The sequence below is a fragment of the Chiloscyllium punctatum genome, chromosome 1, assembly GCF_047496795.1.
Source record: "Chiloscyllium punctatum isolate Juve2018m chromosome 1, sChiPun1.3, whole genome shotgun sequence".
Classification (NCBI taxonomy): Eukaryota; Metazoa; Chordata; class Chondrichthyes; order Orectolobiformes; family Hemiscylliidae; genus Chiloscyllium; species Chiloscyllium punctatum.
In genome coordinates, this window is record NC_092739.1 from 105950550 (window position 1) to 105975533 (window position 24984).

Sequence of the window (24984 nt, forward strand, 5' to 3'; positions counted from 1 at the left end):
ATACGGGGAACATTGGCTTTCAGTTTCCTGGGACTCCAATGACATCCTCATCCCATCAAGTTATAATTCAGCCTTTGACTCTCCTGGGATCAATTCATTTACTCCAGTGCATAAACATTAGTTCATAGAAATTAATTTACATTTCAAGATTGCCTCTAAATTATAGGTTTAATAAAAAAGATAATATGGTTAAGGGAAGAAGGCAGAATTGAGGATTAACAGATCAGCCATGATCTGTTTGAATGGCAGAACAGGTCCACACCCCCAAACAACCCACCCTCCAAACCTGGCACTTTCCCCTGCCACCGCAGGAACTGTAAAACCCGTGCCCACACCTCCTCCCTCACCTCTATCCAAGGCCCTAAAGGAGCCTTCCACATCCATCAAAGTTTTACTTGCACATCAACTAATATCATTTATTGTATCCGTTGCTCCCGATGCGGTCTCCTCTACATTGGGGAGACTGGGCGCCTCCTAGCAGAGCGCTCTAGGGAACATCTCCGGAACACCCACACCAATCAACCACACTGCCCCGTGGCCCAACATTTCAACTCCCCCTCCCACTCTGCCGAGGACATGGAGGTCCTGGGCCTCCTTCACCGCCGCTCCCTCACCACCAGACGCCTGGAGGAAGAACACCTCATCTTCCGCCTCGGAACACTTCAACCCCAGGGCATCAATGTGGACTTCAACAGTTTCCTCATTTCCCCTTCCCCCACCTCACCCTAGTTCTAAACTTCCAGCTCAGTAACTGTCCCCATGACTTGTCTGTACTTGTCCTACCTGCCTATCTCCTTTTCCACCCATCCACTCCACCCTCTCCTCCTTGACCTATCAACTTCATCCCCTCCCCCACTCACCCATTGTACTCTATGCTACTTTTTCCCCACCCCCACCCTCCTCTAGCTTATCTCTCCACACTTCAGGCTCACTGCCATTATTCCTGATGAAGGGCTTTTGCCCGAAACGTCGATTTTGAAGCTACTTGGATGCTGCCTGAACTGCTGTGCTTTTCCAGCACCACTAATCCAGAATCTGGTTTCTAGCATCTGCAGTCATTGTTTTTAACAGGCTGAATGGTCGAGTGCTATTGTTTTGTCTTATTATAGATGGGCACCTGAGAGAAATGAACTTACCCAGTCACAAGGATTGAGCAGCGGAACGTGACTGGTTGCTCCACAGAGCCAGCATGAGCTTGTTGGATGAAACATCTGTGCCATGATACACAATGAAAACATTTCCGGCGTAGGGGTGGGCTTTGAGTGGTTGGAAGGTGGGAAGGACGGATGATTTGTTGGGCTGCAAGGGATGTTTTATTGTTCGGTTGGTCGGACTGTTTGTATGTGATTGCATTTACTGTTTCTTGTTTGCCAATATAAGGGCTGAAGGGCTGAATGGCTTACTCCTGCATCTATTGTCTATTGTCTATAAGGTGGGATTCGAGGTTCATCCTCGTTTCGCTGCGAACTGGGTTGTGTGGTGGAGTTTGGGATCTGGCTTTGCCGCTCCTTGATGTTTCCTATTATATGGCTGTTTATGTTAACTGTTTGGTTGTACTGTTTAATAAACTCAAAACATTTCTGAGGTGTGGAGTGATGGTGTCGTTTGCTTGTCTGCTTCCATTCACTTATTTCGGTTGATAGATTTCTTTCTCAGGGAAATCCTAAATTATTTCGGAAATGGAGTAATCTTCATTCCTGAGGATTTTGCTTAATAAGTAATGTTATTTTAAAGGAGGAAGAAGTAAGAATGGAATCGGGCTGAAAGTCAGAATAAGTAATAAATTCCAGAGAGACTGATTGGCCAGTGGTGATCTGGGTGATTGCTGGTTTATCAACGTTGTGCAACTTTTATTTGCGAAGGTTATGTCTAATGCTGTGAAAAGAAAACTTGTTGAGATTTTAACAAAGTGTAACTTTCTAGTTTCAGTAATGCCAGAATGTGGCGGATTCGAGTTGTATTCGTCGTTTGAGAAAGGTATTAACTAAGTAGGTAAGAGCACAGTTGATATCTAAAGCTGTGACAACATTTGGGCACAAGTACAGGGTAATGCCGCGGCTAACTTTTATGTGAAATTATATGTTAAGATTTTTCCCATCCAAGTGTCACCTTTACCCGCGCTCGGCCATTGTTTCTGATTGACGTGTCCTGTAACCAATTAGTGAGCGCTCACTGTCCAATCAGAAGGGCAGATTGTGGCGGATGTTGCCGCATTCTGCAAGTTGTTACTCTGGGTTCTGATGCCATTCTGTGGGAAATGATAAACTGGGAGCGATGGAAAGTGGCCGGAGTCGGGGCTGTTTGGAAATGTGGAGCGAAGAAAACTGCAAGTTAGTGGCTCAGTTGAAGGTAAAGCGGATTTTAGAGTGGCCTCATTAGTGAACGTAGAGCAAGATTCGCACTTTACACAGTTCTATGTATTGCTAAAGTTAACGACTCTGCGGCGGCAGTCCCATCTAACGTTACAAACCATGTAAAACGTGCTGTCTAAACTGCAATTCGTTTATGTTTTGGGAGCAGGCTTATCTTTAACTTGAATTATACCTTTTTAATTTAGGATGGAGGGGAATGTATAGTGGACTGTATTGGGATCCTCGTTTTCCTGATATATATGAATAACATAGAGCTTGATGTATAGGGTACAATTTCAAAGTCTGCGGACGATGTAAAACTTGGAATTACAGTATTGTGAACTGTCTGGAGAATAATATAGAACTTTAAAACTAAAAGACAAGTTGATGGAATGTACAGATTAAGTTTAATGCGGACGAATGTGGTAATTAATTTTGGTAGGAAGAACGTGGAGCGAAAATACTATCTAAAACGCCCACTTTTAAAGGGAGTGCAGGAGTAGAAGAACCTGGGTATATATGTGCACAAGTCATTGAAGGCGCAGGTTGCGTGAGTAGTGCATACACTTTCCTAGGCCTTATTAATTAGGGATAAAGGACAGAAGTAAGAAAGTTATACTGAATTTGCATGAAACACTGCTTCAGCCTCAACTGGAGTATTGTGTCCAGTTCTAGGCATCACACTTGGAACAAGGGGAGGAAGTGAAGACTGCAGATGCTAGATATCAGAGTCAAAAAGTGTGGTGCTGGAAAAGCACAGCAGGTTAGGCAGAATCTGAGGAGCAGGAGAGTTGACATTACGAGCAAGAGCTCTTCATCAGGAATGTTAGGGAGGCCCAAGGGAACTGATAGATAAATTTGGGGGTGGAGCTGGGGGGGGAAGGTCACTGGGAATGCATTAGGAAAATGAAGGTGGGGTGGTAATGGTGATAGGGTGGAGTGAATACATGGAAGGAAGATGGATAGGTAGGAGAGTTCAAGAGTGGTGCTGAGTTAGTAGGTTGGATCTGGGATAAGGTGAGTGGAGGGGAAATGAAGAAACTGGTGAAATTGACATTGATCCTGTGTGGTTTATGGGCGGCACGGTGGCACAGTGGTTAGCACTGCTGCCTCACAGCGCCGGAGACCCGGGTTCAATTCCCGCCTCAGGCGACTGACTGTGTGGAGTTTGCACGTTCTCCCCGTGTCTGCGTGGGTTTCCTCCGGGTGCTCCGGTTTCCTCCCACAGTCCAAAGATGTGCAGGTCAGGTGAATTGGCCATGCTAAATTGCCCGTAGTGTTAGGTAAGGGGTCGATGTCAATGTAGATGTAGATGTAGGGGTATGGGTGGGTACGCTTCGGCGGGGCGGTGTGGACTTGTTGGGCCGAAGGGCCTGTTTCCACACTGTAAGTAATCTAATCTAATCTAATCTAATCCTTGTTGAAGTGGGAGGGGGGGGAGTTGAAGTGCTCGGCCACAGGGTAGTGGGTTGTTTAGTGCATGTCCTAGAAATGTTCTCTGAAATGTGCTGCAAGCTGGTGTCCTGTCTCCCCACTGTAGACGAGACCACATTGAGAGCAACAGACATAGTAGATAACGTGTGAAAGTAAAGGTAAATCTCTGTTGGGTGTGGAAGGATCCTTTGGGGCTTTGGATGAAGGTGAGGGGGAAAGGTGTGGGTGCAGGTTTTGCACTTCTTGCAGTGGCAAGGGAAGGTACCAGGAGTGGAGGGTGAGTTGGTTGGGGGTAGGGGGGGAATCTAATGAGGGAGTCTCAGAGGGAATGGTCTCTGCGGAATGCAGATAGGGTTGGGGAGGGAAATATATCCCTTGTGGTGGTGTCTGCTTGTAGGTGGCAGAAATGGCAGAGGATGACTGTTCTATCGGAGGTTGGTGGGATGGAAGGTGATAACTAGGGGATTTCTGTTCTTGTTGTATTTGGAGGTGTAGTGTTCAAAAGTAGAGGTGTGGGAAGTGTACCTGCAACTCTGGCCTTCAGTTGTACACTTACCACACTGCTGCCCTTGAACCCCACCCCTCCAGTCGCAGTAAGGACAGAATCCACCCCCCCAGTCCACACCTTCCACCCCACCACCTCTGGATACAATGTGTCATCTTCTGCCACCTACAAACAGACCCCACCACCAAGGATATATTTCCCTCCATCTACGTTCCGCAGAGGCCATTTCCTCTGCGATTCCCTTGTTAGGCCCACACCCCCAGCAACCCACCCTCCACTCTCGGCACCTTCCCCTGCCAATGCAAGAAGTGTAAAACCTGAGCTCACGCCTTCTTCCACCCTCCCCTCCGACCTATCCTCACCCCCATCTTCATCTACCTATTGATTTCCCAGCTACCTTTCTCCACCACCCCCACCCCGCCCTGCCATTCTCCCCCACCCACCCCCTCATACCTGATGAAAAGCTCATGCTTGTAACATTGACTCTCCTGCTCCTTGGATCTGCCTCACTGGCTGTGCTTTTCTAGCACCACACTTTTTTTGACTTTTAAAGAAAGATGTGAATTGAAGGCATTGCCAATAAGCTTCACAAGACTTGTTCCAGGAATGAAGAACTTCTATTCTGAAGATACAGTCTACATTTGGAGAAGGTATATGATGGAGAATTGAAGGTTGTGAGGAGATTTGATTGAGGTATTCAAAATTGTGTGGGCTTTGGACAGAATAGATAGGTAGAAACCGTGCCTATTGCTCAGAGAATTGAGAACCAAAGGGCAGAGAATTAAGGTAATTGGCAAAAAAAAGAGAAAAAGTAACATGAAATGGAGGCGTAATGGTATTGTCACTGGACTCGTAAACCAGATTAATGCTTGACAACCATGGGTTCACATTCTAGCACAGAAGATGTGTATCCTTGACATCAAGTCTGCATTTAACTGTGTGGCCTCAAGGAGCCTGAGCATAACTGGAATAAGTGGGAATTGGGGAAAATCTCTCTGCTGGTTGAAGTCAAACCTAGTACATAGGAAGATGGTTGTGGTTGATGAAGGTCAGTCATGTCAGCTCCAAGACATTTCTGCAAGAGTACCATCTTCAGCTGCTTCCTTAATGATTTTTCCGTCCATCATAAAGTCAGAAGTGGGGATGTTGGTTGATGATTGCACAAAGTTCAGCACCATTTTTGATTCCTCAGATGCTGAAGCAGTCCATGTTCAAATGCAACAAAATCTGGACAATATTCCAGGCTTGGGCTGACAAATGGCAAGTAACAGTCACCCCACATAAATGACCACCTCCAATGTGAGACCATTTGAGCACTTGACATTCAATAGTGTTATTATACTGAATTTCCCCAGGATCGGTAACCTGGGTTTTACCGTAGACCACAAACCTACCTGGACTAGCCACATTAATGCAGTGGCTACAAGAGCAGGTCAGAAGCTAAGAATACTGCAGTAAATAACTCCCTTCCTGATTCCCCAGTGTGTCTAATATTTACAAGTTTAAAGGACTTATTACCCACTTACTTGGATGAGTGCAGCTCCAACAATTCTCAGGCTTGAAACCCAGGAGGCTTGCCTTCATTGCTGTGTCCTTTAAGTATAGGAGATGGGACGTCAACTTAAGGTTGTACAGAAGTTTAGTGAGGCCTCGCCTGAAGTACAGTATCCAGTTGTGGTTGTCCAGTTATAGGAAGGATTTTATTAAGCTGGAGAGGATTCAGGAGAGATTTACCAGGATTTTATGGAAGGTTTGAGGTATAAAGAAAGGCTGGGACTGTTTTCACTGGAGCTGAGGAGTTTGAGAGGAGACCAGATAGAAATTTATAAAATCATTAGGGCTATAAGTATGGTTGATAGTCTTTACCCGAGGATGGGGGATTTCAAGACTGGGGGCAAATTTTTAAGCTGAGAGGAGGGGGAGGGATTTTAAAAAGATATGAGGGGCAAATGCTTACACGTTGGTTTGTGTGTGGAATGAATTTCCTGAGGAAGTGGTGGATGTGAGCACAATTATAACATTTAAAAGACATTTGCATAAGTACACGAATAGGAGAAAGTGAGGACTGCAGATACTGGAGAGCTAGAGTCGAAAAGCGTGGTGCTGGGAAGAGCACAGCAGGTTAGGCAGCACCTGAAGAGCAGGAGAGTGTACATCAGGAATATGGAGGGGGAAGAGAAATAAATGGGGTGAGGGGGTGCTGGAGCTGGGGAAAGGTAGATAGTGATTGTGATAGGTCAGTAGGGAGGGTGGATGGAAGGAAGATGGACAAGTAGGTCAGGTCAAGAAAGCTGTGCTGAGTTGGAGGGTTGGATCTGAGATGGGGTGGGGGGAGATTTGGAAACTGGTGGTCCATGTTGATGCCATGTGGCTGTAGGGTCCCGATGCAGAAAATGAGGAGCTCTTCCTCCGGCCGTTAGGTGGCTTTGATTTGGTGGTGGAGGAGTCCCAGGATTTGCATGTCCTTGGAATGGGTTGGGGGAAATGAAGTGGTTGGCCACAGGGTGGTAGGGTTATTTGGTGTGCACAGACCAAAGGTATTCCCTGAACGGCTCAGTGAGTTGGCGCTCAGTCTCTCCGATGTAGAGGAGACCACATCGAGAGCAATGGACACAGTAGATGAGGTGAGAGGATGTGCAGGAAAATCTCTGCTGGGTTTGAAATAATCCTTTTAGGCCTTGGACAGTGATGTGGGCACAGGTTTTGCATCTTGTGCAGCGGCATGAGAAGGTGCCGAATGGGTTGATGGGGTGCGTTGACCTAATTGGGAGTGATCTCTGCAAAATGCAGATAGGGTTGGGAGGGAAATGGTGGAGGATAATGTGCTATCTGGAGATTAGTGGTGTGGAAGTTGAGGGGTTCTGTCCTTGTTGCAGTTGGTGGGATGGTGTTCAATGATGGAGATGCAGGAAGTGGAGGAGATACAATGAAGGGCATGTTGATCACATGGGAGGGAAAATTGTGGTCCTTGAAATCTGAGGACATTTGGGACGTCCTGGAGTGGGAATGGTGGAGGAACTAGGACTAAGGGATCGTGTTTTTACGGGTGTGGGGGGGGGGGGGGGAGGTGTGTGGCGGCGGCGGTGGGCGGAAGTGTAGACAAGGTAGCTGTGAGAGTCGGTGGGTTGAAATAGATGTCCGTTTTGAGTCGGTTGCTGGAGACAGAGGGGTCCAGGAAAGGGAAGGAAATATTGGCGATGGTCCATGTGAACTTGATATCAAGATGGAAGGAGTTGGTGAAGTTAATGAACTGTTCAACCTCCTTGTGGAAGCAAAGTGGTGCTGATACCATCATCAATGTAGCGAAGAAAAAGGTGGTGGATGGTGCCAGTGTAGCTACGGAAGAGGGACCGTTCTGCGTATCTTATGAAGAGGTGGGCATAGCTGGGGCCCGTGCGGCTACCCCTTGGGTTTTTAGGAAGTGGGAGGATTCAAAGGAGAAGTTGTTGAGAGTGAGGAACAGTTCTGCCAATCACATGAGAGTGTCGGTGGAGGGGAGTTGAGTCGGGTGAGAGGAAGAAATAGAGGGCTTTTAGGACTTTGTCACGGGGGATTGAGGTGCATGGGGCTGGGTATCCATGGCAAAGATGAGGTGTGAGGGCCAGAGAATCGAAAGTCATGGAAGAGGTGGAGGGCATGGGTGGTATTCTGGACGTATGTGGTAAGTTCCTGGACCAAGGGGACAGGACAGAGTTGAGATATGAGGAGATGAATTCGGAGGGGTAGGAGCAGGTGGGGACAGTTGACTGGGGCAGTCAGGTTTGTGGATTTTGGGTAAGAGGTAAAACTGGGTGGTTCTTTGAGATTGGAGGTTGTAGGTGGGAGATCCCTGAGGTGATGAGGTTGTGCATGGTCTGGGAGATGATGGCTTGGTGATGAGAGGTGGGGTCGTGTTGAGGGGGTGGTTGGAGGAACTATCAGCGAGTTGGCGCCTGGCCTCAGTGATTTAAAGGTTGGTATACCATGCTGTGCTCCTTTGTCAGCTGTTTTGATGGTGAGGTTGGGGTTGGAGCAGTGGAGTGGTGGGCTGCATGTTGCAAGGGTGAGAGGTGGAGAGAGAGGGAGAGATAGTATGTTGCAGGTGAGAGAAGGGATTTTGGGGGGTGGGTGGGAGTCACAATCAAAAAAGTAGGCATGGAGGTGACAGAGAAAAATTCAGTATCACAGCATGTATGGAATTCTTTGACACTGGACATAGTGGGATGAAGGTAAGACCTCTACTGAGACTGACCTCACTGAGGGGGAGGTCTGGGGAAATGGCAAATCGTTGGCGGGGCTTGTAGCCGGAGTTGGAGTTGGGAGTGGAGGTGGTCATGTGACCATTGATGTAAGCAGTCATGTGACCATGGAAGCTGTATGGTCAATGGCATCAGCAGAAGTGATGTAGATGGTGGCTCCAGCGGAAGTGACATCAGCAGCGGTCACATAAATGATGTCATTGGTGTGTATGGCGGCAGCGATCATGGGGGCAGAAGTGACATTCCCAGAGGTGTTTGCAGCGGCAGTGTTCCGGTAAGTGATGTCAGTAGTGGTTAGGGGCAGAAGTGATGTGGCCGGTGGTATTTGTGGAAGCAGTCAAGGAGACTGCATGGTTGGCTGATCAGCAGTTGTGGAAGTAACATCATCATTTGTGGCTATGGTTGTAGTAGCAGCCGCATGGATGTTGGTGTCCAAAAGGTTCTGGAGAGGGCCAGAGGAAGGATTTGGAGCTGCTGAGGATTCCGGGGTACGGAGGTATCTGTATAAAGGTTTGGTGTAGTTACGTTCCTTGATGTCTGATGGGCTGGAGAAAAAGCATTGGTTGAGGGTGTGGATCTCTCTGAGGGTGAAGAGCAGCAGAGGTCCTTGGCAGGTCTGGGAGAGTTGAGACCCTGACCTGGGGCAGGGCTGACTGCAGAGAGAATAGGTGAAGACGTGTGGCTGCGAGCGTGGAGAGGATCTGGAGGGAGGATTGCTTCCGGAGGCTATGGAGCTGCTGTAGGCAGCAGTTGTCCCAGTCAGGTCCAGATTGTGATGGTCTGAATGTAGTCTGGAGTCCATGGGGATAAGTCTGTTGCATAGGTAGGTGCTGAGGAAGGAGATGTGGCTATGGTAGTGGGACTGCTTCAGCATGTGGTTGAAGAGCTTCAGGGCAGAGGAGATGACCCGGGGGTGCAATGGGAGAGCGATTTGCTGAGATCCTTGTGGAGGGAGGAGAACTTCAAGGTGGGCATTCTTGGAAGAGACTTTGCAGTATGTTTTGCAGCAATTAGAAGAAAGTGAGGACTGAAGACGCTGGAGAGCCTTGAGTCGAAACGTGTGTGGCTAGAAAAAGCACAGCAGGTCAGGCGGTACCTGAATAGGAAAGGTTTGGAGGGATATGGGCCTGGAGCAGGCAGGTGGGACTAGATTAGTTTTGGATTGCGTTTGATGTGAGCTGTTCAGACTGAAGGGTCTATCTCCATGCTGTAGACTCTGAGACAAAGAAGTCCGGTTGGTAGACAATACATCCGTAAACATCCACTCCATCTACCACCAATGCTCAGTAGTAGCAGTAATCCAGATGCAGAAATTCACCTAAGCTCCTGAGACAGCACCTTCTAAATGGGAAAGAGAAGGACAGTAAATATATAAGAACACCACCTGCAGGTTCCCCTCCAAGCTAGTCACCATCTGTTCCTGTTGCGTCGTTGGGACAAAAGCCTTGGAATTCCCATCCTAACGGCATGGTGGGTCAATCTGGAGCACGTGGAGTGCCGTGGTTCAAGAATGCACCTTCTTAAAGGCAACTGGGGATATGTAATAAACCCTGGCCAACCAGCAACTTCCACCTCCCGTGAGTGAATAAAAAATGTGCATCAGCTAGTGGAATTTAAATTTAATCTGGAATCCTAAGCCAATTATAGTAAATCTTTAAAAGAGGTCTTAAAGGCACAAGGAATCCTAGCCTGGGCAGTTTGAAGCACAGTCGCCAATGGTGAAGCAATAAGTTTGTGTACAGGTTATAAGAATGAAAGGTTGGTACCATTCATAAATGGCTAACGGCACTGTGGGAAATCGAGGATGAAAGCTTTCATCTCACCAGTGTATAATGTTCTACTACATATAATGTTATGATAATAAAACCATGGGAAGTAGGCTGTTTAGCCCCTCGAGCCTGCTCCACCATTAAATAAGATCTTGGCTAATCCAACATTCCTCATGTCCACTTTCCTTCCTTTCCCCATAACTCTTGATTTCCCCATATTGATCAAGAGTTTACCTCGGCCTTAAATATACACACAGATTCTGCCCGCACAGCTCTATGGCAAGGAGTTCTACAGACACTCAACTCTCCGAGAGAAGAAATTGTTCCTCACCTCAGTATTAATTGGCATCCCTTAATTCTGAGACTATGCCCTCAAATCCTAAACTTCCCGTGAGGGGAAACTTCCTCTCAGCATTACTGTTAAGCCTATTAAGAATCCTATGTTTCAATAAGAACATCTCCCATTCTTTTAAATTCCAATGAATAGAATTCTAGTTTGTTTAACTTGCTATTAAGACAATCCCCCCATACCAGGGATTATCCCAGAGAACCTTCTCTGAATTAACCTGCACCGAAATGATATCTTTCGCAAGAAGACCAAACTATTCTCAGCACTCTAGATGTGGTCTCACCAGTACCTTGCGCTAAGACTTCCCTACTCTTATACTCCAACCCCCTTGAAATAACAGCCAACATTCCATTAGCCTTCCTAATTACCTGCTGAATCTGTGTGCTAGTTTTCTGTGTTTCATGCACAAGTGCTCCCAAGTCACTTTTATTTTGCAGGTTTCTGCAGCTTTGTAACATGGAGAAAGTTTGCATTTAAAATAAGTAATATTGACCGAATGTACGATTTTTTCCTTTGGGATCAGTTTGTGAAAGGTGACTGTTGGTAATATAAAAAAAATCGTAGACACCCGTGTGAAGAAAAATGAAATCAAGAACAGAATACATGCAGCATCCTGGTGCAATATTGTTCTATGAATTATTTAAGAACTTGTAGAAAAAATTCAGCTTTTTAAAAAAAAATTTGGTTTAATGGTTAAGGTCATCCACACGAACGTACCAATATCGTTTATACGCAATAACTTTTACCTTGTCTCTCTACACTGGGTTAATTCTGTACAATGCCACTTTTCTCTCTGTCTCCAACCAGAATATTTCTGTCCATGCTGTAAATCGGAGAGAAATTGTGCGACAGAGTCATGTTTCTTTCAGCAAACTACTGGAGAAAATCCAAGGTATTGATGGATTTATTGATGCTACCCTCATTGTAGCTTGTCTGATTGTATTATCATTTATAGTATTTGTATCCAGCCATCTTACGGAAAGGTACATAACTTACTACATAACAACTTGAATTTATATAACTACTTTATTGTGTTATTTGATTACAAAGTGCTGCAAAGTAACATTTTAAACCGGAACTTAAGTCTGAGCCTATGCTGTACATCTCTATGACTTGGTCAATAGGGCTGTCCTCCTGTTTCCCCTATCCCCATATTAGTTGAACTAAAACACTTAGAAAAACAGCATGGCTTTATCTCCTTCATCTTTTTTCTGGGCTCTGGAGGGAGAGAGAATGATCGCCCATGTACATAGAGACATGAGTTCTTGGTCATCTCTTGAACAGCAGTTTCTTAATGAATTAAATAGTCACTTACAGGGAGGAGCATCCAGATAAGGCAACATACATATTGATCGGGTGGCTATTATAATCAGTGAGTGTCAATAGTAAAGATTAAGCCATCTGCTGTTAGACAATGAATGTTTTTAACCTTGTTAACTGGCTTCACATAATGAATACTTTTCACCTGAACTGACTTTACATAATGAATGCTTCGCCATCTTGTTAATTGGCTTTACATAATGAATGCTTTTCCACCTTGTTAACCCCCTACCCTTGCCTCCAGCACCTCATTGTTTACTGCAAGTTCTTATCTGATCTGAGTCACGCTTAGCTGAAAGTTTGTTTCGCCAAAGTCAAAACTTAACTCTTTCCCTGTCTGCTCATAGCTGGTACACTTTCTCAGGGTAGGTTTTAAGAATTGTCCTAAATAAGGAAAGCAAGGTAGAGGCAGAAAGATTTAGAGAAAGAATAAGGACTTGGGACGTGGGTAGCCATCTCAGTGATGGCTAGCTCTGTAGTTAAAACTCACTTTGAGGTTAAAATATAGCAATACAATTCTGCCTTGAACAGTTGCCAGGGAGTGAGATTCATGTCAGTTGGTAGAGACGTGAGGACTGCAGATGCTGGGATCAGAGTTGAGAGTGTGGTGCTGGAAAAGCACAGCAGGTCAGGCAGCATCCGAGGAGCAGGAGAATCGACGTTTCGGGCATAAGCCCTTCGGAAATGAGGCTTGAGGGTCGGGGCTGAGAGATAAATGGGAGGGGATATGGTTTGGGGAAAGGTAGCTGAGAAAGCGATAGATGGATGAAGGTGAGGGAGACAGTGATAGGTCAGAGGGAGGAGTGACGGACAGGTCCAGAGTGTGGTAACAAGTTTGAGGCTTGAGATTGGGATAATGTGGGGGGAGGGGAAATGAGGAAGCTGTTGAAATCCACATTTATCCCGTGTGGCTACAGGGTCCCAAGGTGGAATATGAAGCGTTCCTCCTCCAGGTTTTGGGTGGTAACGGTTTGGCGGTGGAGGACGCCCAGGACCTGCATGTCCTTGACAAAGTGGGAGGGGGAGTTGAAATGTTCAACCATGGGGTGGTGGGGTTGGTGGGTGCAGGTGTCCCAGAGATGTTTACTGAAACGATCCACAAGAAGACATCCTGTCTCCCTGATGTAGAGGAGACCACACTGGGTGCAATGCATGTAGTAGATGATGTTGGTAGAGGTACAGGAAAATTTCTGATGGATGTGGAAGGATTCCTTGGGGCCTTGAATGGAGGTGAGGGAGGGCTGTGAGTGCAGGTTTTTCACTTGCTGCAGTGGCAGGGAAAGGTGCCTGGAGTGGGATGTGGGCTGTTGTTGGGGCGTGAGAGGAGGGTGTGTGAGCCTTACGAAGGAGTCACAGATGGAATGGAGGTTGGTGGGGTAGAAGGAGAGAACCAGGATCTCCAACACCATCTCTGGCACCCTCCCTTCCTGGACCTCTCCATCACTGTCTCTGGTTCCCTCCCCTTCCAACCCGACCATAAATTCATTTGGACCATCGCGGAAACCTTCCCCTTCCTGAACCTTTCTCATCGTCGTCTTTAGTGACTGACTAACCACAGACATATACTATAAGCCCATTGACTCCCACAGCTACCTAGACTACACCACCTCCCACTCCTTTAAAAAAATGCCATCCCTTATTCTCAATTCCTGTGCCTCTGCCAAATCTGTTCCCAGGTTGACCAATTCCATCTCAGAAAGTCCCAGATGGCTTCCTTCTTCCAAAATCACAACTTCCCTTCCCACGTGATTGACTATGCCATCCAGAGCATCTCTTCCATTTTACACACCACATCGCAACAAGGACAGATCCCCCCCCCCCCCCCCCCCCCCCAAGTACTCACCTTCCACCCCACCAACCTCCACATACAATGCATCATCCTCTGCCACTTCTGCCACCTCCAAACAGACCCCACCACTAAAGATACATTTCCTTCCCCATCCCCATCAGCGTTCTGAAAAGGCCATTCCCTCTGTGGCTCCCTCATCAGGTTCATGCCTCCCACCAGCCCACACCCCACTCTGGGCACCTTCCCCTGTTACCATAGGAAGTGCAAAACTTGCGTCCACACCACTCCCCCTCACCACCATCCAAGGCCCCAAGGGACCCTTTCACATCCGTCAAAAATTTACCTGTACCTCTACCATTGTCATCTACTGCATCCGTTGCACGTGGTATGGTCTCCTCTACATCGGGGAGGTAGGGTGCCTTCTTGTGGATCGTTTCAGAGAACATCTCCTGGACACCCGCACCCACCAACCCCACCACTCTGGCTGAACATTTCAACTCCCCCTCCCACTCCATCAAGGACATGCAGGTCCTGGGTCTTCTCCACCGCCAAACTGTTACCACCCATCACCTGGAGGAGGAATGCCTCAAATTCCACCTTGGGACCCTGCAACCACACGGATAAATGTGGATTTCAACAGCTTCCTCTTTTCCCCTTCCCCACATTATCCCAGTCTCAAACCTCCAAGCTGGCACCACCCTCCGGACCTGTCCGTCACCTCTCCCCCCCCCCCCCCCCCTCCACCCACCACCACCTTTCACCTTCTCCCTCATCTTCATCCACCTACCGCTTTCCCATTTATCTCTCAGCCCCGACCCATAAGCCTCATTCCTGAGGAAGGGCTTATGCCCGAAACGTCGATTCTCCTGCTACTTGGATGCAGCCTGACCTGCTGTGCTTTTCCAGCATCACACGCTCTACTTAGTTGGCAGAGAACAGATTTTGTGGTAGGGGCTGAAAAATGTTGCATATTGGTCTGAAAGGTTTAATATTGATTGAGGGCTATGATATGGTGATATCATGAAGATTAGTGTGTAGACTAACTAAAGATCTTGCAAGACTCCAACCAAAGACCAGGTCCTCCCAACAGAATGTATACCATATCCTGTAGCATGTAATAATTGCAGAGATGCAAGAAACTGTGTCATGTTTACTTCAAGAGACTACTAGTTAATCCAGAAGCTTGCTATCCTCATCTCCAGCAGATCAAGTCAGAAGTTCACCTGACGAAGAAACAGCGCTCCAAAAGTTTGTGATTTCAAATAAACCTGTAGGAGTATAACCCCCCGGTGTGACTTCTGACTTTGTCCACCCCAGTCCATCACCAACATCTCTACATCATACACCAGGTCAAGCAGACCTTGGAAAAACATTTACCTCGAAAGTTTTGGTTGTGCATGCAGTATGGTGTTTTGCCTCACCAAGCCATGTGGTGATCGGTGGCAGTGATTCCAAGATTTTCTTAAGCTTCACCACAGAACGTGGTGATCTGAAGATCGACCTGCCTGTTCATATAGCATAATGAGCAGTGCTGTGAATAGACCTGAAAATCAAATGAACCCCAGAGAAGCAAATCTCACAGTGGCAATTGACATTGGAGAATACTTTAAAGAACCAAACATAACATTTTAAACCTACTAAAAGATGAGCTGAAACAGAAGGAATCCATAGCAGCTACAGTCTACATCATGAGGGAGTGATCCCCAGTCTGAGTTCAGTTTGTTGGTAAACAGACATCCGAGATTGTGTCAGTCAAAAGTAAAAGTTCCCCTGTACAAACCAGAAAGGGCGAGTGTTTAAAAAAATGATTTACAGATCACATTGGCATCATTGCCAAATCATGCAGATACTTCAAGCACGGCTAGATAAAAGGAACGAACTGAACCAAAATTTGCAACTTGGAATCAAGAGATCAGGACATTATGGACTCAGTAATTAAGAGTGGGTAAATGTTGAGCAGCTCTGCTATAATAGGGACATTTTTGTGAGATGTAACTTTAAGCCACAAAAAGTGGGAACCATGCTTGAAAATTGGAAAAACGCAGGAATCCTGAATTTTAGCCTCTAAATTCTGGAAAACCTTACAGTATAGCAGCAAAACACAAGAGAACCAATATTACAGCAAAATTACAAATCAAATCAAATAAAACATCTAGATTTATTAGGAAGTTATGAGTTATGGCATCTGCAATAGAATTACCAGAGATATCAACTTTCTTATGTATTAACTTGACATCATGCCAACACTGAAATTGATATGTGATATTACTCATTTGTGCAATAGGCAGAAACTTTGTTTGGCTTGACAGCAGCTGCCTGTAAGTGGGACCGTTCCAGAATCTAGGGAATTCTGGAACGTTTAAACCCAATACATCTAGTATCTGAACAGCCACTTCTTTTAACATCCTACGATGAAGCCCTTCAAGACTTGGGCAGTTATCAGATTTATATTTCTAACAATTTTCTTGGTAATTTTTTCCAAATGATTGTCATTGAATTCCTCCCCCCTTTCACCTCTTGATTCTCAATAATTTCTGTGATGTTGTTTGTATCCTGTACAGGGAAAACGGGCAGGTAATTTCTGTTCAATTCATCTATCATTTCCTTACTTTGGATTACTAATTCCCAGATTCACTCTCCAGATGCTCAGTTATTTTCTTTTTCATTTTACATACATATTGAATCTCTTATTTGTTTTATACATACCTAGCCATCTTTCTCTTTTCCTCTCCTAGTCTAATTTCTCCTTATTATTATTTTAGTCATGCTTTGATGTTTTATACTGTCCAATCTTCTGATGTGCCACTACTCTTCGTGGATTTTTACACTTTTTCTTTCAGTTTTATACTTTCTTGAACTTTTTGTTAACTACAGCTGGTGCATCCTTCTTAGAATCCTTCTATTTCACTGTACTTTATCTTTTCTGATTGTGATATGTTATTCGCTTAAATGTCTGCCACTGCACACCTATCGCAACATCTGTTAACTTAGCGAGTTTTGAGAAGATTTGTAGCTCAGGTTGAGGTTCTGGATATAAGTTTACTCGCAAAGCTGGATGGCTCATTTTCAGACGTTTCGTCACCATACTCGGTAATATCATCAGTGAGCCTCTGAAGCACTGGTATTAGTGACCCGCTTTCTATTTATGTGTTTAGGTTTCCTTGGGTTGGTGGTGTCAATTCCTTTGGTGATGTCATTTTCTGATGCTTTTTCTCAGGGGGTGGTAAATGGGATCCAAGTCAGAATGCCATGCTTCTAGGAGTTCTCGTGCATGTCTCTGCTTGGCTTGTCCTAGGATGGATGTGTCGTCCCAGTCGAAATGGTGTCCTTCCTCATCTGGATACTAGTGAGGATATAAGGATACTAGTGAGAGTGGCTCATGTCTTCTGGTAGCTCGTTGATGTTCACATATCCTGGTGGCTGGTTTTCTGCCTGTTTGTCCAAAGTAGTGTTTGTTGTAGTTCTTGCAAGCTATTTTGTAAATGACATTGGTTTTGCTTGCTGTCTGTATGGGGTCTTTCAAGTTTATTAGCTGCTGTTTTAGCGTGTTCGTGGGTTTGTGGGCTACCATGATGCCAAGTTGTCTGAGTAGTCTGGCCATTGTTTCCAGCGAAAACTATCTATACAGCATATTAAAAAAGAACAGGTACCCAATGAACACAGTCCACAGATTTTGTTTTTTTCTCAGCAGCAAGCCCAAACAAGCAGACAAAACATGTCGAGAAATCCTAGCCACTCTCCTCTACATCAAAGACATCTCAGAAATGATGGCCAGACTACTCAGACCTCTTGGCGTCATGGGAAATGACATCACCATAGGGAAATGACACCACCAACCCAAAGAAACCTAAGCACAAAGTGGGTCACTAACACAAGTGCTTCACCGGAGGCTCACTGATGAAGTTACCGGGTATGGTGGCAAAATGTCTGGAAATGAACCTTGTAGCTCAGCGGGCAAACTTTATATCCAGATCTGTTAACTTAATTTCCCAAATTGTTTTAGCTAGCTCTGTCTTTGTGTCCTCGTAATTGCCCTTTTTACATTTAAAACACTGGTTTTAGATCCATTTTCTCTCCTTCAGGCTGGGTGTGAAATTCAGTACTGCTTTGGGGTGCCTTTGTTGTGGTATCACTAAATAGTCCTGTCTTATTCCATATTTTGAGGTCTACGATGGCCTTCTGCTTAACTGGATTTAAAATGTGCTGTTTAAGAAACTATACCAAAAACATGTTCTCTCACAAAAGAATTGTCACAATAGTTCCTTTTGGGATCCGTGATGGGTAATTCTACTTAGGTACATGGTAACTTCATCCTTGAAAAGACGTTTTTAAAATTCTTTGATCACAGATGATAAACTGATTGGGAAGTGTGACTCTAATTGATTTGTGTATTTCTCATCCTCTTTGAAGTAATTAACCTGTTGATGTCTTCTCTGTGCAACCATTTGAAGTCAGAACTTGGTCCAGTGGTACAATATTTGTTGAGTCATGTGTTGTCCTTCATTGTCAATACAATGGGTAAATGTTGCAGTGTAGGGTGGCCCATCAGTTGGGTAATCTTTCCTTTCATTGGAGTCCATAACTAATTCTTTATGGTCCTTCTGTAGGTCTGCCACCAACTGTATCCAGCATTCCCTTGGAACTGACTATTCTGTACAATACAGTTGTTCTAAGTCTCAGTTTGTCTAACACCAGTCAAAGTGTTAACTCCTTGTTGTATGAGGGACTTGTCCGAGGTGAGTTTTAAACTATATTTGTCAGGTGAATTGGGCATGGTTTGCTATAACCACTTTGTTTATATTTGTGTTCAGCATTCACAACTTCAGGATTTTTCGTATTACTATAGCCAATTACTGGTGTACTTTTAGGGAAATGTGGCAACCAAATTGCAAAAAGTAATGAAATAAATGTCGAGGTGATTACTTTGAGAAGTGAATTTTTAAAAAAATCTCTTCCACCCAATAGAGAGAGTGGGCTCAATTTAATTTCTCATTCAAGACACAATCTTTGTCAGTGCAGCATTCGTCTCTGCTACACTGAAGTGTTAGCCTAGGTAATGAGCTGAAATCTCGGGTGTGGGACTTGAACCTGCAAAACTTCCTGAACTGAAGTGAGAGTGCAAGCACAGTGCTGCAGCTGACATCTGCTAGAGGCCTTGAGACAGCCTTTCCAAGGTGCATGAGAGCAGCAAAGTGACTTGCTCATCACTTTTCTTACTCTTTGCAAAGAGAGCATCTTAACTGCTTGCTCTTCTGTGTAGTATCTGTGACTAGTGAATGGAGAATGTTTCCTCTTGGTGTTCTCTTTTAAAAATTGGTGTGATTCCTTTAAATGGTCTAGTTTCTTTGTCGTCTTCCTGATCCAAATGTTTAATAATAAATAAGTAAAATTTATATCAAGAAAAAAACCATTCTTATTAATACTTTTTAAGTTGCTTGGTGTTTTTCTTTTTGGAAAACAGGATTAGAAGCTTATGATGGACATTTTGATGAACCGGACATCACAAAATTATGGGAAATGATATCTCAGAGCATCCATGACCCAACTTTTATTCAGGCAGTTGATCAACTGATCTGTTTGCAATGTGTCCTGTGGCTGGTTTGCAATCAACTAGAGAAGATTGATGCTGTCCTCCACATACTAAGAGACAGAGTAAGTGTGCAAGGTAGTTGTGGATAAATTGTTGATTGTTGTGCTCCAGGACTATTCTGCATATTTTATCCTGGGAAGGACTTGCACACAAGCTACACTGACAAGTTATTTTAGCAAATGGCTTGTCCAAAGTAATAAAGTTTCCCGTTCTCACCCCGTGCTGAGGTAAATGAGCAGATGAATGTTGCTGACAGTGTAATCTGTGAGCCACTTGCTCTGTGCCTCCTGAAAAGAAGTAAAGGACACTTGGAACCATCACATCATACAGTACACAAGAGATGCATCAGCCCATCGAGTTTGCACCAATAAAAACTACTCCAAGTCTACACTAGTCCCACTTTCCACCACTTGGCCCAATTACTTTGAAAATGTCATGAGGTTTACCATCTTAATTACTCTCCCAGGTAGTGCATTTCAGATTCCCACCACCCTCTGGATGAAAAACATTTTCCTTCAATTCCTTCAAAATGTCCTGACTCTGAGAATAACAGGGCTTAGTTTCTACCACACTATCCCAGTACGGCAAGACAGTACTTTGCAAATTTTGCTTAGTATGAAATGAAAGTTTTCAAATCAAGCAGAACATAATTTCATCTGTTGTTAAATGGGCAGCATGGTGGCTCAGCTGCACAGTGTCAAGGACCCGGGTTCAATTCCAGCCTTGAGTGACTGTCTGTGTAGAGTTTGTACATTCTCCTGGTATCTGTGTGCGTTTCCTTCAGGTGCTCCAGTTTCCTCCCGCAGGCCAGGTGAATTGGCCATGCTTTTGTGTTAGGTGCATTAGTCAGGGGGAAATGGGTCTGGGTCGGTTACTCTTCGGAGGGTCAGTGTGGACTTGTTGGGTCGAAGGGCCTGTTTCCACACTGGAGGGAAATCTAATCTCTAAATGGAACAGATGTAGGGGATGTAATGGTGTGGTCCAGAACAAATGGGACTTTTGTTGTTGCTGTGCTGAACTTTGAACAGACTCTTTAACACATCATCGCTGACTCCATTGAACCCAAATGTCTACAGCAAGCTCCATTGATGGATGTATGTATGTATGTATGTATCGAGCAAAACACTTTGCATCTGAGTATCGCCAGCTCTTTTGATTTCCATTAAGGAAATACTTTGATGCCAGTACAGTGCCTCTGTAAAGTGGTTCTTTTCACTCACTAGAAATAGCTAATGTGCAGCTGCAGTTGTTTTATTGTGTTCCTTGTGTTTGAGCATTACTATCCTGATCTGTTTGTTTATACTGTTGAAGAGAAGGCAAATGATTTATTGGAAAACTGGTATTTTGATTCCAGATAACAGAAGTGTGTTATGATACTGGGAAATATTTCTTTCTTTATGTTTAATGTGAAATATTTTGGCAGTATTAATATTATTAATAGTTTTGGACAGTAAAGTTGCTATAGTACTGCTGGACCATTGATCTGCTGTCTCATTAGAGAGAGGTATCTATGACTGCTGGTGGTTTAACCTGAATGTTACCATGCCTAAGTGAATCGAGAGGTTAAGGATGTTTGCTGAGAACACTGCTCTGTTAACTGCTCTTTCCACCCATCTTGCCAATTTCATGGTCACCTCAGCTGGTATGAAAATTGACCCCCAAAGTTGACATTACTCTGCATTACAAACCAGCCATCCAGCAGTCTGCCCAATGCATTCACACCTTTGCTTTAATCTTGCCTCCAACTGTACTCGGTACTCCAACTGAGGTCTAACATGTATTCTGTACAAGTTCAACATCACCTCCTTGTTCTTGTAGTCTAGGTCCCATTAATGAAACCGAAAATTCTGTATGCTTTACTAGCTGCTCTTTCCACCTGTCTTGCCACCTTCATAGATCTGTGCACTTATACAGACAGGTCCATCTGCTCCTGCATCCCTTTTAGAATTGTATCCTTATTTATATTGTCTTACACTTTGGTTGGAAAAACCAGTTAATCATGTTGCATTTCTCTGCATTGATGATGTAACTGTTAAAAACATAAGGGAGAACCAGTGGATGTCGTATATTTGGGTTTTTAGAAGACTTTTGATGAAGTCCCATGTAAGAGGTTGATGGGCACAGTTAAACCATGTGGGATTGGGGTAATATATTGGCAGACCAGAGACAGTACAGTCGCTATAGTTCTACTGGACCATGGGGCCACTCTGTTGTTAGAGAGAGAGATAACTGGTGGTGGTTTAACCTAAAGGACTGGAGTGTGGGCATAAGTCAGTCTCCTTTTGGAGGTAGACAGTGACTAGTGATGTTCTGCAGGGATCAGCGCTTGGGCCCTAGCTATTCATTTGGATGAAGGAACAAATGCAATAATTTCAAGTTTGCTGAAACAAAACTGGATGGAATTGAGAGTTGTGAGGAGGATGCAACGAAGCTTGGAAGACCTGGACAAGTTGGGTGAGTAGGAAAACACAATAGCTGGAACATAATATGACTAAAGGTGAAGTTGTACACTTCAGTGTGAAAAATAGGAAGATATAGGATGATGTAAATGGTGCTTTATTGGGAAATGTAGACCTACAAAAGGATCTGGGTGTCTTTGTACACCCAGTCAATGAAAGTAGGCAGGTGCAGCAAATGTTTAAGAAGGCAGATGGCAAGGAGATTTGAGTTTAGAAATGGGGATATTTTACTGCAGTTACGCAGTTCAGGTCAAACCATACCTGAAGTATTGTGTACAATTTTTGTTTGCTTACCTCACAGAAGATATTTGCTGCAGAGCAAAGTTCATGAGTCTGACACTAGGGATGACGTGGGGAGAGATTGGTTTGATTTACCATGTGTTCATTATAGGTTAAAAGAATGAGAGGGGATCTGCTTGAAACATCTAAAACTCTAGACAGGATGGATGGAATGAGGATGCTATCCATGGTTAGGGAGTTTCGAACCAGGAGTCTCCGGATATGGAGTAAACTGTTTAATACTGAGAAGGTGGAATTTGCTGTCTCACAAGGCTGTGGGTTGTTGAGTATGTTCAAGAAAGATTTTTTTTCTTAGATATTAAAGCCATCAAGCGATATTGAGAAAGAAAGTTAGCCGTGATCATATTGAATGGCCTGCTTCTGTTTCTGACCTCTATATTTAGTTTGCTTCTGAACTGTATTTACTACGTGACACCTGCCATAAGCATCAATTTTGTTCTTGAATTTCTATCTCTTGAACGGGTTAACACAATTTCGCTCAGTACTGTTTCACAAAATGATATGCATTTCACAGGCTCAGCTGAAAATTAATCGAAGTAACTCAGTTTCAACATCATTCTAGTGGAGGTCCTCCACCATGTGCGCACACGCACACGCGCGCACACACACACGACACACACACACACACACACACACACACACACACACACACACACACACACACACACACACACACACACAACCCCCCACACTGGCTGACAAGTCGAAGCTGAAACTGGAGGATCCTTCACAGGAAAATATACAATATGGGTCTGAGGCAGTGGAAGACCATCTCCAGGACTTGTTGGAATTGGTGGAGTGAACCGTGTTCAAGTACTAGACAAAAAACCTGGGTCAATACGCCACTACCATCAAGGACTTCGTCAGCAAATGCATGGAGGACTGTGTATGAAAGAAGTCAATCTGGGTGTACCCGAACTGAAAACTCTTGGATGAACTGGAAAATCCATTCCCTGCCGAAGACCAGCATGCAGCATTCAAGTCCTATACAGACCTATACAGAAAACCCAGATATGACCTCGGCAAAGCCATCAGAGATGCAAGAGGCTGCTCGAGACCAAATTAGAGGCTCAAACCAATCATATGGATACCCGCTGCCTAAACAATGTAATGGGATACACAGTGAAGCAGAGCAAGATAATCCTTCCTGATGTGCTCAATGCTTTCTATGCTCACTTTTGAGCAGAATGCCGGCTTACGGTGTCCCCTGCCTCCGCAAACCCTGGATGCACCTGTTCCCTACGGTCACCACTGCAGACATCAGATCTGTCTTGCTGGGAGTTGACCCAAGAAAACCGAGCCTTGGCAGAGTTCCTGGCCGAGCATTCAGATCCTGTGCGGACCAGGTGGCAGAGTATTCTTCAATCTCTCCTTTCTACAAGCCAAAGTCCCCACCTGCTTCAAGAAGACCACTGTCATCCCAGTACCAAAGAAAGTACATGCAATGTGCTTTAATGAGTACTGCCCAGTCGCTCTGACCTCCATAATCATGAAGTGCTTCGAGAGGCTGGTCATGGCCCACATCATCTCTAGTGTCCCAGCCTGCCTTGATCCCCTACAATTTGTAGCAGGTCCAGAGTGGGTGCCATTTCCCTAGCCCTGCATTCATCCCTGGAACATTTGGACAACCAGGACACCTGATCAACTACAGCTCCGCTTTCAACACCATTATCTCCACCAGACTGATCTCAAAACTCAGACACTTAGGTCTTAGTTCCGACTTCTGCAACTGGATCCTCAGCTTCCTTACCAACAGACCACAATCGGTGAAGATAGACAACTGCACCTCCTCCACAACAACACTCAACACTGGAGCCCCCCCCCCCCCCCCCCCCCAGGATCTCCTCAGCCTCCTACTATACTCCCTGTACACCCATGACTTTGTAGCCAATTTCTGACTAAGTGCTATCTCCAAGTTTGCTGATGACCCCACCATAGTCGGACAGCTTTTCCAACAACAATAAGTCAGAGTACACAAAGGAGATCGAGGGCTTGGTGATGTGGTGCAATGAAAGCAACCTTTCAACGTTGGCAAAACTGACGAACTGATCAATCTTTTCACAAAGAAAGGAGGAGAACGTGCCCGCATCTATATCAATGGAGCGGAGGTTGAGAGAGTGGACAGCGTCAAGTTCCAAAGAGTAACGATAACAGACAATCTGTCCTGGATTGCCCACATCAGTGCGATGGTCAAAAAGGTGGCTTAGGAAATTTGGCATGTTCATAAGGACCCTCACTAATGTCGACAGGTGCATCACTGAAAGCATACTGTCTGGGTGCATAACAGCTTGGAATGGCAACTGCTCTGCCCAGGACCGTAAAACTACAGAAGGTGGTGGTGCACAGCCCAGATAATCATGGAAGCCAGCCTCCCATCCATGGACTTCATTTACACTTCTCGTTGCTGTGGAAAGGCTGCCAAGATCAAAGACCCCTCCCATCCCTGGTAATGCTCTCCTAAACCTCTTCCATCAGGCAGAAGATACAGAAGCTTGAATGCACACAACCAGCAGGTTCAAGAACAGCTTCTTCCCTGCTGTTAGACTGATGAATGGACTCTCACATCAAATAATGCTGATCTTGTTAATGTGATCTTGCCTCGTGTACTGTGTCGTGTAACCTCTAGTCCTCACTCTATCCAAGCTTTTTATGTCTCACCCTACGATCTGTATGTCATTGCTTACTATGATTTGCTTGTACTGCTCGCAAACAAATCCTTTCACTGTGACACTAAATCAAATCTCCTTTTCTGATCCCGCCAAATTCAACATTTTGCTACTGGTGCTGGCTGCTTTCTGTTCAGATTCTGGATTAGTGGTGCTGGAAGAGCACAGCAGTTCAGGCAGCATCCAAGTAGCTTCGAAATCGACGTTTTGGGCA

The 24984-nt window shown here is 45.0% G+C and overlaps 1 protein-coding gene across 2 annotated transcripts in view; it reads left to right on the forward strand.

The window, feature by feature from the left end:
- Positions 1-2234: 2234 nt before the first annotated feature.
- Positions 2235-24984, forward strand: part of fancg (FA complementation group G) — a 68569-nt gene continuing 45819 nt past the window's right edge. The window contains exons 1-4 of one of the 2 annotated variants that reach the window (XM_072571704.1): positions 2235-2349; positions 11454-11538; positions 18363-18491; positions 19217-19407. In XM_072571704.1, the coding sequence (XP_072427805.1) occupies positions 2275-2349; positions 11454-11538; positions 18363-18491; positions 19217-19407 (480 nt within the window). In that variant the 5' untranslated portion in view covers positions 2235-2274. The remainder of the gene's footprint in view (positions 2350-11453; positions 11539-18362; positions 18492-19216; positions 19408-24984) is intronic. The other variant, XM_072571710.1, reaches the window with a different exon arrangement.